This window comes from Cyprinodon tularosa, unplaced genomic scaffold (genome assembly GCF_016077235.1).
Source record: "Cyprinodon tularosa strain WSP-4 unplaced genomic scaffold, ASM1607723v1 ctg610, whole genome shotgun sequence".
Lineage (NCBI taxonomy): Eukaryota > Metazoa > Chordata > Actinopteri > Cyprinodontiformes > Cyprinodontidae > Cyprinodon > Cyprinodon tularosa.
Window position 1 is genome coordinate 39,076 of NW_024039353.1, and position 16,464 is coordinate 55,539.

General features: G+C 36.2%; 1 protein-coding gene across 4 annotated transcripts in view; it reads left to right on the plus strand.

Moving 5' to 3' along the window:
- The window catches only part of LOC119798139 (glutamate receptor 1-like), a 91,154-nt gene that overhangs the window by 25,551 nt on the left and 49,139 nt on the right, over nucleotides 1-16,464 (plus strand). For all 4 annotated transcript variants that reach the window (XM_038307488.1, XM_038307490.1, XM_038307492.1 and 1 more), the window contains exons 3-8: nucleotides 5,172-5,225; nucleotides 6,534-6,692; nucleotides 9,625-9,792; nucleotides 11,638-11,742; nucleotides 13,670-13,786; nucleotides 15,912-16,118. In XM_038307488.1, coding sequence (XP_038163416.1) covers nucleotides 5,172-5,225; nucleotides 6,534-6,692; nucleotides 9,625-9,792; nucleotides 11,638-11,742; nucleotides 13,670-13,786; nucleotides 15,912-16,118 — 810 coding nt within the window. The remainder of the gene's footprint in view (nucleotides 1-5,171; nucleotides 5,226-6,533; nucleotides 6,693-9,624; nucleotides 9,793-11,637; nucleotides 11,743-13,669; nucleotides 13,787-15,911; nucleotides 16,119-16,464) is intronic.

Sequence of the window (16,464 nt, forward strand, 5' to 3'; positions counted from 1 at the left end):
CCTGGGCTCTTTCTAGATGGGGTTTTGCATGCTGTCCTAAATTTGTGTAGCATGCTAGTGGTAGTGCATGTGTGGGGTCTCTCCAGGTACTTTTACTCCCTCCCAAAGTAAAAAAAATATGGCTATTTAAATGGTCTCTCTAAATTGGCTTAGATTTCAATGATTTAGTTCATAGTTGTGTGACGTAGTGTTGGGCTGCCAACATGTAAGAGGGTGAAACCTGTCTCTTACATAATGACTGCTGTAGACAGGGAAGGATAAGAAGGTAGGAACAATGGATGGGTGAATAGTTCATGTTATTTAGAAGTAGTTAATAGTTATTAGTTAGTGAATCTCAAAAAAGATTCATGCAAGATAAATGCAAGCAGATCAATGCAGCAGTGATCTGATGACCCTAAATCATAACCAGAATTAGAGGAGGCGTTAATATTCAGCAGCCCAGACTGGGAAAGCCAGATGGCTAGAAAAAAAAGGTAGAATTCAAGTATTAAATGTGAGGGGTTTGCTGAAAATTGTTAAACCACAACTACCCTGAAAAACAAGGCTAAGCTGTCTGCTCCAATGTCACTATTTACAGTAACCACTTAGTCTGTAATTTAGCCTCAAAGCAGCTCTATTGGAGTCTCTTTGTGTTCCCGTTTTTTCTTTCTTAAACAGCTGTTGTTTTTTTAAGCAGCTGTTAAAAGCCCATTGGCGTCGGTGTCAGTTTGACAGTACTGGCCAAACAAGGGATACTGCTCTTTGAAACTGTCTCACAGCACAGTAAATAAGTCTGACTGGGAAAGAAACAGTTTTTCCTGTTAGATCAAGAGATTGGAGTAGATGTTTACGACAAGATGACCTAGCACAGTAGATAGTTACGCAAAAATTAACTGAGGATATCTCTGATCTCTGATCTAATCTAAAAGCTGGACTGCGGAGGCTCATAGGCTACCTACAAACACATGCTTTAAAATATGCCAAATTTTCTATGGTTGATCTAGCCGGTCAACTGGATCCTGGAAATATACCCTGGGAAAAGTTACTAATGTATGTATGTTACAAATGTATTTATAAAGCCCTTTTAAAAACAACGACTTTTCCATAGTAGCCTACTATACATATTAACAAGAATAAATTAAACATAAAAGCAAGCAATTATTGAAAGTTCTAGCAGTGATTAAAATTGTTGTCAACACTGTGTGATAAAGGGCTCAGCAGAGACCTGGCACAAGAGCTGCGTGTCATTTTCTGCACTATTCTGTCTGCTTTGTGCACATCCACCACTGGGTAGTTTACCTAATCCACAAAACAGGACAGGTCGACGCTACATAAAAACAATGGCCTAAAGAGGTCCATAGAGAGGATCTTCAGGGTTGATCTTCACTCTATTCAGGAATTGTGCAGGTATAAGGTCAGGAAAAGGGCAGCTTAAGTCTCTGAAGACCCCACACATTCCAGACACAAATAGTTTAGACCTAAATTTTTATATTGGTGCTACGTTCAAAAGGCTCGTTGCAAAAACCAGCTACAGTAAAGGCAGTTTATATGGCCAGACTGTCTATCTGATCAAGACTTTAAAATAAGAATAATTTCATTTACATTTACTCTAAATAAAATCTGTCATACTTTTTCATATAATATATTTATATATTTGATTATATTTAAATTTTCAGTGAGAGCAACTATAAATCTATGTTGAAGTCCTTGTTTGTCTGCACAAACATAGTCTATATAAAAGGAAACCCTAAAAACTCCCCATTACAAATAGAAATCAATGGATGTAACCCTTTTGGCCCTTTCCTGCAGAGTGTGCTCATTCACATCCAGATATGTTTGTAGAAGCAGTTGTACTCTGGTTTTGTGAAATTTATATCTTATTATCTTCGTCCAACATCCCAATGCACAGAGATATTTAGGAAGGTGATGCATGTTCCAGTAGTTGGGTTCACTATCTGTTCAGTGATCAGAGATGCTTAACATTAGTGCTCCACAGCTGCAGATGTTGTAACAGATGTGCTTTATATCATGTTCAACAATAGTTGGGATCAGCAGAAGCAGAAAGAGAGGGAAATATATATTTATATTTCTCTGCAGCATTATATAGAATATTTTATTCTATAAATCTTAAAGGCAGATAAAAAAGTGATGGTAGGAGATAAAAGAAAAATATTTACTATATAGGTTTGGGACAGTAAAACCTTTTCAGCATGAATTTTGACCCAAAACCACTCGCAAGTCCTGTGTTACTCTCCCAGAATGAAGTTGAACAGAGTCCCAGGTGTTGGTCTGATGCTTTAAATGATTCTGCTCAGTTCAGTGGTTTAGTTTTGTGCTATTTAAATGATCAGGTGCAGTTCTACCCAACTTTGGTTAATTTTGTTTAGTTGTCAGGCAAGTCTCAGGTGGTCCACTGACTTTGGCTGTCTGGTGATGATTTGAGGTGACAGGATGTAAGTCTGATAGGTAAGTTCACTGTCTGTGCACATGCAAGATTAGTTCTACTGATTAGTAAGTTTTAAAAATGCAAGATTTAAAAAATGAGTTATAAATGAGAAAGAAGAGTAAAAAAGGCAATCCTTCCACAACATACACTAAAAGATTTAGACTATTAAACCAAATGTCTGACCATCTGCCGCCTAGGATAGTTGAGGACCAGATTCAGTGCTAAATTGTGCGCAGAGAGTTACATATGGCTGGTCAGTCCAGGGGGAAATCATACTCAACTTGATTCATTATTTCAGTTTCCTTATAAATCCTTGAAATAAACATAGATTAAAAATATATATATATATTTTTAACCTTTAGATAAAGAATGGCCATGGTATTTTGTTTTACAGCAAAAAGGTTTGAAAAGAAGATCAAAATTACAATTAATAACACAATAAATATTCTTTTGTAGCAAATTGAAAATGAAAACGTCATTTTGATGATCAATCTTCTTGTAATCATTAGGTGTTGGGGCCCCCTAAACCTCATAAATCATAAACTGCAAGGTATTAAAACAAATTAGCAAATCGTCTTAACTCTAAAACTAAATCTGCCTCGTCTTATCATATTGGTTAAACATTACACAGTCTGTTTATTACAAGTGTTTGTTTTGTTCAGTGTTGTTTTTGACAGCCATCTGAGATTTAGTCTTAGGCTTCTGTTATTAGTTTTAGTCAAATTTTAACCATTACGAGATATTATAGTTTTACCGGTAGTCGACTAAATTTAGGTCTGGCAATCCAGACCTAAATTGAATGAATAAAATGTTGAAATATTCAAAGGAAAATTAGAAAATGTTCAAATGACAATACAAGGAAACATTTGCATCATATTTAAATAGATAGAAACAAGAACAATGAGAGAGAAATATTCAATTATCTATGTGCCTTTTCATCTTGCTCTTTTCCCAAAAATAAACAGAATGCAATGAATATGTTATTTGGATATAATTTTGGTAGAAATTAAAGAATGTTTATTATCACCTCTTGTGAGCTGGAACAAATAAAATATTAATAGTAATGGGATTTTTTACGCTTGGCAGAGGATGATCAGCCACATAGTTTATTAAGTAGCGATGGAAGAGCCATACTCTGAGAGAGAACCATCAGTGTGGAGTTGAAGCGCTGATTCGGAGCTCTGTAAAGTCGCATTTCTGCTAAAGCATTTTGCATTTCTTGCATTTTAAACGTCTGACCGACGACCCGTTAATTTTTATCTAGTCTCGTCTCGTTGAGTAAAACTCAAACCTGTAGCTACAGTGTAGTCATGTTTTAGTCACCAAAGATCCATGTGTAGCTTGTTGAAATGATTTCATCATCCTCATCATTGACAAGAACTGGTTTTGTTACACAACTACTTTGGTTTTACCTAAATGTAAAATACTGGGATCAGCATACAAATACAAAAAGAATTAACTCTGAAAGGGATTGGGAAGCCAGCTAAGTTTTTGACTTTCACAAACATAATCAGTCTTCAGCATGATGCCTGCTCAGTTTCAAACTAATTCACATCTTATAGAAGGCGACCCAAACATGTCATGTATCTCTGGTCAACATTGGCAGTAACAATACATGACTGTGTAGGGGAATCTGCATATGACTTCAAATTTGCAAAATAGCTTTTCCGAACCAGCTTAAAGTTTAGAACCTCTTCCTTAATAACTCCAAATAGTGGACAATCTGGATGAAGAGTGAATGGTCTTTAACTACTGAAGTCAAGTTGTTTGGATTTTGTTAACCTTTTTGGATACCCCAAACACTGTCACATTTAAGAGCAGAGTTTGGGGAAAAAAATCACTTTAACGGTATATCAGGATTTTCAGCTGCCCAATGTAATGTTGATATTTCAGTTCATAATATCGATTTTTATTAAAAACAAAGCATTTTTAACTAAAACAATGAGGGGAAAAATGGCTGCCTCTGCACCTCCTCTCAGGCAGATGACCCAAGTTTAATGATCGCAACACCCATGCCAATGCTTACCCCAGTTTAAGAGTTACTTTTCTTAAAGCTCAAACAATTTCTATCTCTTTAAACAGAGCAAAAAATTTATGATTTGTCTTGAAAAAAACTTAAGGCTTAAAGACCCCAATTTTAATGCTAATATTTTCCCCATGTTCAGAATAAACATTTTGTTATGATTACTGGGAAATATTAAAATATTTTTTACATTTGGAGCTTAATATGTCATAACATAAATCACAGCACAGGGAGAGAAGGTAATGGAAGATGGAGGAGAAAAGGGAAGGCAGTTTCAAAAGCTTTCTTCTTTAAAATCAAGCAGCTGTGCTTGTGAACGTTAACTGACTGATGCTCATTAAAAGTTGGAGCTCTGAGGAAAGAAATGGCTAACACCTGCTTCTTTCTCCTCCTCCTTTACTTTCTATTGCCTCCTGCTCTTCCTCCTCTTTATCACCCATTTATCCATCTCTGCTCATCCTGTCATTCCAGCTACTTTCTTTTCATCCCCTTCATCTGTCAGTTGATTCAAAAATCTGAGGATACCCTCTTGCTTTCATTCCATCTATTTTTGATGGTGATGAAGAACAATTAGTCTCTTAAAGAGCTTCCAACTTGAAAAAGTCAGACATGTAAAGGCACAGAGGAGTGTGATTATTGTGGGACAGATGCTTTTTCTTTTTCTTAAAATCATCAGGAAAAAGGAGTTACCAGATGATTAATGATGTTATTCTATTTTTTCAGATTGCAGCTCAGAAGAGAAATTTAAAGAACTACCATTTCATCCTGGCAAACCTGGTAAGGACATGTTTATTTTAAAGTAATTGATGAGCTAACCCAGTAAGAGTAAAACTGGTTTCAGTTCAATTTAAAGGGACACTTTTAATAACGTTTAATGTAGCTTAAGCAAAAAAATTCAATCTGGAAGACCAATCAGCTTCACCTGAACCACCTGTGAGGCCACTCGTCCCAGGACCACACCTTCTCTGGAGCCAATCAACTTTCAACATCCCCTTCTTGAAAACTCCTGGCATAGCTATTCTCTTCTGCACAAAAGTGAACTTTCACCCACCTCTGCCCCATCTTCTCCCTCACTCTTAGGCTATTTCTCGGTCCCACTCGCCCTCTGGCTCATTCCACCACCTGTGTCTGGGCCCTGGGGGAAGATTACTCTAATCAGTTTCCTAGGTTATTTATTCAAGCAAATATTGATACACAGCATCAAAGTCTTCTGCCGGGGCCAGAGCGCCAAATAACTTATTTCACTTATGTCAGTATTTATATATCTGCTTCTAACCTTAAACCACAGTTGACTTCGGCAGAAGGCTGCTCACACTGAGCCTGGTTCTGTTAGAGGATTCTTCCTGTTAAAAAGGAGTTCTCCTCTCCCCTGCATTAGATGTATACTATGTGTGAGGGAAGTGAGAGAGTAAATGAGTCAATGCAGCTGGTTTTCTTTAGATAGAAAAATTGACCCATTCATCTGTGTTACCTGCATGAATAAATTGAATGAAATAAAACTTTTCTAAATGCATCTTTTCTCTTTGTGAGTCTCTCCAGGTTGATTTTTATTTATTTATTTATTTATTTGTTTGTTTTTGTGCATTTTAGCTTTAAGATCAATAAAATACTCTAGGTATCCATTATTTTTTTCTTGTTGCTTGTCAAAAAGTGAAGAAATATCAATCTCCTGCTCTTAAAGGTGAAGATTCAAAAACAATATTTAAAACCAATATTTAAAACCAATATTTCAATTCCTGCATGTCAAATAAACCAAATCAGCCAATCTGTTATAAATATATTAATTAATTTTACTATAAATGTAGCAAACAGAGATTAGAGCTAATATTACATGCAATACCTAAAAGAAAATGGGTGGAAATTATATACTTTTATACTTACCGGTAGATATGGGATTAGACTTGACTTTTTTTTTACAAAAGCTTTTAAACGAAGAATGTATTTGGTTTTCTTATTCTGACATGATACATTTATGTTCATTAAGTGGTTGCAGCCTATGTTACAACATTTGAATGCAAATTTAATTAAATGAAAATTGTAGATCTGGGGTGTTCTTTATTCCTTTTATTTGTGTGTTTTGTTCAGGGCTTCCTTGATCTGAATGTCACTGAGTTTCAGAAGCTGGCACCAAATGCGACAGGTTTCCAGCTGGTAAACCGGACACACCCAGCTGTAGAGAAAATCAACCAGGACTGGATGGGTTTTGACAGCAAAGACCTTAAACTAACACGGAAAAGGCTCAAGGTGAACAAACACAACAAGAAATATAATAAAATGTTATATATGAATATAATATTAAAACTTCCTGTTGTCTTCCATTCCTTAAGTAACTCAATTTATGACTAACTCTTAAGTTTTAAATGGGGTTCCTCCACATTAGATTCAGCATTTGGTCCTCATAAGGTCTGTCTCTTTACAGGGTTAACTATAACAGAAAAGGCCCTGCTTTCACATTGAATTCCAATAGTTTGAATAAAAAAAAAAAACACAAAACAAAACAGAAGTTATTACAGAAAGGTGTTTTACTTATTTATTCATTATCTATTTGCATTTTTAAACCATGTTTGGACATTCATGAAACATCATGGTTAAAAAACCTGAGTGAAACCTATTCATTATAAGGGTTGGGCTTCAGCCTCCCGTTGTTTTCCTTTGTTGAAAAGTGATTCAAAAGCGACATGCATTGCAGTCTCTCTCTCTCTCTCTCTCTATATATATATATATATATATATATATATATATATATATATATATATATATATATATATATATATATATAAATATAAAATATATATATATATATATATATATATATATAAAATTTACCAAAGAGGGTAGTTTTAAATAGCCTCAAATTGAGCTAAGCTTGCTCCACAATCTTTATATATCTTTGATAAAACCATAAATTTTGTCTTTATCCACTTGCTTTCTTTTTTAAACTGCTTTCTCTTTGGCATTTCTGTGATGTTTTAGAAAAATGTTTTAAATCACTTCCAGATATTGTTCAGTTCTCTCTCTTTTTAAAACAAAACCTTCTAAGTTTCATATCATTGGTATGTGCTTAGTCTGTGTGAAGAAGAAAAAAATAAACAATTTTTTGCTAAAGTTATGTTAATTAATTAAAAAACTCAGTTCTATTGCTCCTAATGCTAAACTAACTATCCAGATACTTAAGGATGCTTTGATAAGATTTCTGAATATTGCCAAAGTCCATTCTATGTCCACTTATGTTTTCATTTATGTAAAAAAAAAATAGTTGAGTCTGACGCTCTCATTGTCAGAAAAGAAAATACTTTTTACTAGCTCTCCCAAAACCAGCCAACCAACCATCCATTTATCCATTGGCTGTTCCATATTCACGGCTGAAACCAAAAAGTGACAAAAACTTAACAATAAACTAAAACCTTCTCTGTGGCTCATTTTGTAAAAGTATGTCTTAAAAGGATATTACAGGTGCTGGTCATAAAATTAGAATATCATGAAAAAGTAGATTGATTTCAGTAATTCCATTTAAAAAGTGAAACTTGTATATTATATTCATACATTACATACAAACTCATATATTTCAGGTGTTTATTTTGTTTAATTTTGATGATTACAAATGACAACAAATGAAAATCTCAAATTCATCATATCAGAAAATTAGAATATTGTGAAAAGGTTCAAAATTGATGGCCCCTGGTGCCACACTCTAATCAGCTAATTAACTCAAACCACCTGCAAAAGCCTTTAAATGGTCTTTCAGTCTAGTTCTATAGGCTACACAATCATGGGGAAGACTGCTGACTTGACAGTTGTCCAAAAGACGACCATCGACACCTTGCACAAGGAGGGCAAGACACAAAAGGTCATCGCTAAAGAGGCTGGCTGTTCACAGAGCTCAGTGTCCAAGCACATTAATAGAGAGGCGAAGGGAAGGAAAAGATGTGGTCGAAAAAAGTGTACAAGCAAGAGAGATAACCGCACCCTGGAGAGGATTGTGAAACAAAACCCATTCAAAAATGTGGGGGAGATTCACAAAGAGTGGACTGCAGCTGGAGTGAGTGCTTCAAGAACCACCACACACAGACGTATGAAAGACATGGGTTTCTGCTGTCGCATTCCTTGTGTCAAGCCACTCTTGAACCACAGACAGCGTCAGAAGCGTCTTGCCTGGGCTAAAGAGAAACAGGACTGGACTGCTGGTGAGTGGTCCAAAGTCATGTTCTCTGATGAAAGTAAATTTTGCATTTCCTTTGGAAATCAAGGTCCCAGAGTCTGGAGGAAAAGTAGAGAGGCACTTCATCCACGTTGCTTGAAGTCCAGTGTAAAGTTTCCACAGTCAGTGATGGTTTGGGGTGCCATGTCATCTGCTGGTGTTGGTCCATTGTGTTTTCTGAGGTCCAGGGTCAACGCAGCCACATACCAGGAAGTTTTAGAGCACTTCATGCTTCCTGCAGCTGACCAACTTTTTGGAGATGCAGATTTCATTTTCCAAGAGGACTTGGCACCTGCACACAGTGCCAAAGCTACCAGTACCTGGTTGAAGGACCATGGTATCCCTGTTCTTAATTGGCCAGCAAACTCTCCTGACCTTAACCCCATAGAAAATCTATGGGGTATTGTGAAGAAGAAGATGCAATACACCAGACCCAACAATTCAGAAGAGCTAAAAGCCACTATTAGAGCAACCTGGGCTATCATAACACCTGAGCAGTGCCACAGACTGATCGACTCCATGCCACGCCGCATTGCTGCAGTAATACAGGCCAAAGGAGGCCCAACTAAATACTGAGTGCTGTACCTGCTCATACTTTTCATGTTCATACTTTTCAGTTGGCCAACATTTCTATAAATCCTTTGTTTTTATTGGTCTTCAGTAATATTCTAATTTTCTGATATGATGAATTTGAGATTTTCATTTGTTGTCATTTGTAATCATCAAAATTAAACAAAATAAACATCTGAAATATATGAGTTTGTATGTAATGTATGAATATAATATACAAGTTTCACTTTTTAAATGGAATTACTGAAATCAATCTACTTTTTCATGATATTCTAATTTTATGACCAGCACCTGTAGATGCATAGAGTTATATCTTTTTACTACTCCACTTTTTTATAGATAATTGTCATCAGTTAAAAATAGAAGAAAATTGTTGAAGAATTTTTTCCTCAAATGTTTTTTGCTCAGTACACAGGAGCTCTGACCTATGATGGCGTCAATGTTATGGTGAAGGCTTTCCAGAACCTGCGACAGCAGCGCATTGACATTTCTCGCCGTGGTAATGCAGGGGAGTGTTTAGCCAACCCCCCAGCTCCATGGGGACAAGGCATTGACATCCAGAGAGCTCTGCAGCAGGTATGCATGAAGCCGCTGATGCAGCAGATTTTTGTTACAAGAATAAACTGGTAAAAAGTAAATTAACTAAAAAGGACAGGGTTCAAACTGAGATGAGAGATTACACCAAAAATCCGGGAAACCACTGTGGTCTTATTCTACGTCCTAGTACTTTTTCGACTATGGAATAATGCCTATAGTTTCAAATTTTTATTTATTCCTAAGGAATAAATAAAAATTTGAAACTATAGGTATTATGCCATAGTCAAATTTGATTGTTTATATGTCTCAAACACAGCAAACTATTTACCAAGGTTACCAAAGTTATTTTCTGTCTCTGGTCTCACACACCTACACTGAATGAGACAAATATAATCTCATAGGAATTCTTTAATTTCTCCAAACCCACCGGGTAGCGGGCGAACCATATCAAAGTGTTTACTACTAATAACTCAGAACGCATGAAAATTACACCGGTAAATGTTTACAACTATAGACATGTAAGACAAGTCTACAAAAGATTCCATGATGAGAAAGTCGCCACATAACATCCGTTTTTTGACATCAGAAAAGATAATGCTTAGTATTTTGCTAATATTTACTTCCTAATACTTATTTCCTCAGTTGTTTGCCCACGATGTTTGGTATGTTTCTTTACATTGTCTTCTTATCTACAAGACTAAAGTGTCTGCATCTTTGTATGGGTCGATTTGAGTCAGGGACAGTCGCAAAAGTCTCCCAAGCGCTCCTTGCCTGTCAGCCAATGACGCAACGAGTAGAGCAATATTACGCCTCAAAGAGTCCTGCTGTTATTGGTTAAGACCACATGGACTGTTTGGCTTTGTAGCCAATGAAATAAGGTTTTAAACAAGGCTATTCATGGCTGGGTTGCATAAAGCAAAGCCGTGTTACCGGCTTGCGTAAGAGTGAAGCACACAGCTAAGAGTGGATCAATGCTTGCAGCTCGAAGCTGAATAAAAACAAGTTTTGACACTGATTTTGTTTTATTACAATGCCTAAGGCTGAAAAAATAAAAAATACACCTCAGAAAAGGCACTGGAGTTTATTTTAGCTTGAAAATCAGCAGTTTCACTGTTTTTTTTTATAGATTTTTATGTTATTGTAGGTTTATAAATGTTACATTTTGTTATATACACCGATTTTGAAAAAATAAGTGGAAATTACTTGCTTGATTAATGTTTTGTGGTCACCTAAATGCTTGAGTGTTATTCTATGGGCCAAATAGTTGATTAAAAGCATTTGGCACAATTTGGCACATTTGGAGGGATTTAGTGATTTAGTATTACGCTGGTGACATTAAAAGTTCAAAGCCCCATAATTGTAGATCTCTCAGACCTACAACAGTTCCAGACAAATGCAGGTCTTACATTTTCAGCATTTTGGGTTGACATGATGTAGAGCAAATGTAATAGAATGAGATATGCCTATTCTCAAGCATGTCTTTATTACTACTTTTCAAAACCTATTATTTTCAAGAATAAAAAAACATCTTTGAGTCAAGTTTGAACTGATGCAACTTGGGCCATTCTATTTAAATATTCAGAAACTATAAGGTGTTAGCTTTCAAATAATGTATCACACATGTAATTTGGGCTTACAGTTCCTAAGCTATTTGTTTTTCCATTTGGGTATGCAATATAGGCGAGGATCACTTCGAAATGAGGGGGATATTAATATTCTGCTACTTTGTAGACTACTGAATATTCTACTTCATTTTGAAAAAAATAGACAATGAAAAAAACAAAATTCCTATGCCTGCTGACTCTGAAATAAATTGAAAACGTTTTTAAAAATAAGAATAACTTTTTGTTTCAAAAGGCTGGAAATAATGTACTTTCTTTGAAGGTTCGTCTAGAAGGACTGACGGGGCATGTCCAGTTTAATGAGCGAGGACATCGTACCAACTACACCCTGACTGTGATGGAGCTCAGCCACAAGGGGCCACGAAAGGTGCTGCTTTATTTTGATTGTTTTATTATCCAGTTTCTAACCAATGTTGGGGCCAGAGACTTAACGGGCTTCTGCAATATCAGCCAATTCAGTAATTAGCCTTTACCCTTATTAAACCTATGATAATCAGTTAAATCAGCAATGGCTCAGTGGAAACCAGCAGACTAATAACTTTCTGCTTCAGTCTTTTAAATTCAAACCCTAAGTACTCATTGTAACAAAAAACAATTATCCTTGATTTGCATTTTATTAGATCATACAACATATCACAGTTTTAAGGAGATGAATTGTAAGCCACAACAAAGCAAAACTGGATAGTACTTTTTGTTTGGAGTTACAGTACTTTCACACTTTATCTGAAAACAGAATACATACCCACAGTGATACAGGGTTGCCAAGGGTCACTTGATATTTAATAAGATATGAAATGAATATTAAACGCTAATTTTAAGTTTTCAAAGAAACACTAAAGATTAAGTAGTTATTTCAAACTGGAAACAAAGTCTTAAAGTAATGATAAAAGTAAACGAATGTAATGAAAAATTATCTTATAGCTGAAAATGACCATAGACCCACTTTTTGGATCTATTTGGGGGTTTGATTTCTTTTTAAGCAATGATGTTGTTTGGCTTAGGCTAATTTAAAAAAAAAAATTACAACATAAAGATGATTTATTACAAGAACACTATTGGGTCAGGCAGGAAATTAAGATGGGAAGGTAAGACGTGAGGTGAGCCTCTCATTAAATTATGTGTACTGCAGATAAACAACTGCAGTACAATTTAAGATAAAAATGTTGAGTGAGGTTTTTTTTATCTTTGAAAAATAGCAATACAAATATGATATTTTCTTGATGGGTGTACCACATTTCTTTTTATTGAAGTAGGATTGTTTACAAAGTTCATGATATTGCCTTTGTTAAGCCTTTATTACATGGCTTAGCTTTATTGTAATAATTGTATGATTCCTTTGTGTATATATTCAAATGATTCCTTTAACTCTCAATGAGACTTATGCTCCTTTCAGCAGGTGATTTAGCCCACTGCACATGAGCACTGATCCAGTAGTCTTTGGTTTGAAGAGGACCATATTTAATTCAGACTCTTTATTGTGATTGTTGTTCCTGTTACAGATAGACTATTTCGCCTTTCTGCCCTGCTACAGGGACTTGTGTACAAAGCATTTAAGTCTGGAAAGAATCGGGGAGAGCCCAAATTCTAAGACAGGACTAAGAGCGTCAGCGGAAGCAGTTTATCAGATAACTACATATGTGACACAATAATGTCTTATTTTTAAAAGAAAAGCTCCTGCAGCTGCCAGTTGTTGATATTTTAAAGATCTATACTGCTCCTTTGTGACATTATAAAGGGCATCATTAAAGAATCACTCTGATGCAGCTGTAATTTTGACTGTTATGGGTACAGAAAACAGTTGCTGCATTTTGGGCCTTTCTACCGATGTGATTTGTCCAGTCTGTTTAAGACTTGAGAGTCTTGAGCCTTATCAGACTGACTTATGACCCTGTAAAACATATCTGGCCGGCCAGGCTGCTTTTTCACATGAACATATCGAGTATTCCTATCCCTGGGTTGTCTTGATTAAAAACTTCACAGTACTATTCATTCTTAATTTTTTATGTCAAAGTTAGATTAGCCAAATTAACCTAAGGAAATCAGGCTAGTGCCGTTTCATAGGACAGGGCCCTGACATATACACCTCTGTGGTTGAATCGGCCATAAGTTTACTTTGGTCCTTTTTTAAGACCTGGCAAGAACAAGGGATTATAGGTAGGCCTACCTGTATTACATATCCATGTTTCTATTACAAAATATACAGCATATAAATCTTTTTTTTTCTTACTCCACATTCTTAAATATAGTTGCTTCTGTTTCCCAGTTTAATGATCCGGGTGTCCATTTTTCTCTAGATTGGCCACTGGAATGAGAAAAGGGGCTACGTAAACACAGCTGTCTACAGGCCGTTGACGGAAGAACTGTTGAATGCTGGTCTGCTAAACAAAACCTACATTATTACCACCATATTGGTAAGACCAGGATACTGTTTATCTTCAATTTGACTAAATGATATAGTCATGCTAATCACTCAGTCGGTATTGATCCAACTATTTCCTGTCATTAAAAAAGCATAATAACCTTTGACTAGATCATCCTCGTCTTCTTTGGCTTATCTGGGGCTGGGTCGCAGGGCAGCAGTCTTAGCAGGGATTCCCAGAGTTCCATGTCCCTAGACACCTTTTTCAGCTCCTTTAGGGGGAGGTCTAAAGTGTACCTGTGCCAGCAGGGACACATAGTGCCTCCAGCGGGTACTGGGCTTTCCCCTGGGCATCCTGCTGGTGAAACATGCCTGCACACCTCCCACTAAATAGAAGCGTCCACAGGGCATCCAAAGTAGATGACTGGACCATCTCAGTTGACTCTTCTCAATGTGGAGGAGAAGCGGTTCTACTCTGAGGCCCTCCCAGATTACAGAGCTCCCTACCCTGTCACTGAGGGAATACCCGGGCACACTGCAGAGGAAACTTATTTTAGTTGCTTGTATCTGTAATCTCATTCTTTCAGTCATGAACCAGATACCATGACCACCATAGGTGAGGGTAGGAACATGGATTGACAGGAAAATCGAAACCTTATCTTTTTTGCTCAGCTCTTTCTTCATATCAAGAGACCGGTGCAGCATTTGAATTACACCGTATACTGTGTCTGTAGACCTTCGGCTCCATTCTCTCCTCACTCATTAAAAGGTTGTCAAGATAACTCCTACACTTAAATGTTGATGATGTGATATTGGTTTTGTGTAATTTTGCATTAATATCATGTAGCAAGAATTATTAGGAATTAAACAGGCTTATTCTTAACACAAATATTCTACTTTTAGTAGTGCCACAGCAATAGCCTGTTTAATAGCTAGTAAAAGCCCATCTCTGTGTGGTCATGTTAGAGGGAGAACACTTTTGGAGCTAGCTATTCTATAATGGAGATGGATAGAAACATTGATAATTGTTCCAGAACATCTTGTCTGGATTGGTTTTTGTGGTTGAACCATCAACCAGTTTAAGCTCAGCAAAGGATAGAGATGCTGAGGAATATGGAGGTACCACACCTTACAGGTCAGAACCATCCAGAGCAGACATCTAGCCTACAGTTACTGAGTGGCATAGTTTTGATAAAAACTATTTTATGCAGGCCCCATTGAAATTATTAACTTTTTGGTCTACAAAACTTGAAAATGTCAATATCAACACTTTAAGGCAGGAAATCTTCTCTGACCTGTAAAGTCTTTAAATAGTTAATAAACATATTTTTTTCATTAAGTATTTATCTATATAATGTGTTTAAAGATTTTGTTACTGAAATAAATTAGCTGTTTAATTATTTAGTGAGATGTCCCTGTTTGTCATATTGACTTTTCTGTATGGGCTAAAATGGCCATAGTGCTTTTAGCACCAGTTGGATTGAGTATGCCTAAAAAAATGAGTAGTAATTTATGATTGACAGGTAAGAGGAGGTGTAAAAGTCCACAAACTTGATGTAATCAAAAACTGCCTCCCCGTGTTTTAAGAATGGGACATGTTCTGCCCTCCTTCACTACCTGAAATCAACAGCTCCAGAATTTGTTACTGTTCAGGGCACAAATTCTGGAGTCTTCAGTGAATAAAATGAAGAGGATTGGACTGAATAATCAGCATTCCTATGTTCCTAATTGAAGAGGGTGATGAATGGTTCACTATTTTCACCACTTGGGACCTGTTGGTGAGAAAGTCTTTGACCCACAAACGGAGACAGTGGGACTTACCCAGGCTCGGGAGTTTGACCATCCAGGATTAAAACAATTAAATCACGCTTTATCAAAATGCAATTTATTTTGTTGAAAATAACAGATACCAGTTTAGGGAGTTCATCATAAAAAACATCCTACATTCTTCTATATTTTTTTGTTGACACTAAATAGAAAAATTACTATTATTATCCCAAAGTTATTTATAACATCATGAAAGGAGATATTTTTGTTGCTGTTATTACTAAATGGATCAAGATACCATGTTTATTGGGAAGAGGGGAGGGATAAAAATAACACACATGAAAAAAAACATTGGTTAAATATGAGCAGTGGTGAGCTATCCCCTTCCGTTTCTGTTGATGTGGTCACAGGAAGCTCCCTACATGATGCTGAAGAAGAACCACGAGCAGCTTAAGGGAAATGAAAAGTATGAAGGTTACTGTGCTGAACTAGCAGCCGAAATCGCCAAACATGTTGGCTTCACCTACAGCCTCGAGTTGGTGACGGATGGAAAGTATGGCGCCAGAGATGCGGAATCAAAGTTATGGAATGGCATGGTGGGAGAACTGGTCTATGGGGTGAGTTTATGGTAACGCATTTATTAAATCCTAGACAAATAAACTGATTGGCTAATCTAGTAGTAATGAGTCCATATTTCAGAGAAATTACTTAAGTTAAACTAAATAAACAGTTTTTTGGTTTGTACAGTCTGCCAACATAGTGGTTTTACTTGCATTGTTTTCTCTAATGCTAAACCTTTTCAAACCTTCTTTGCTATTTTGCCCCTTAAAAATACAATTTTATTGTATTTAAATTCTGAGATCAAAGTTAAAACAACTCCTGCATCCTAAGCATTACAAATTTGAAGTTTGCGAAAACTAGGGAAAATGCTGCTGCTCAAGGGCATAGGTTTGATTAAAACTT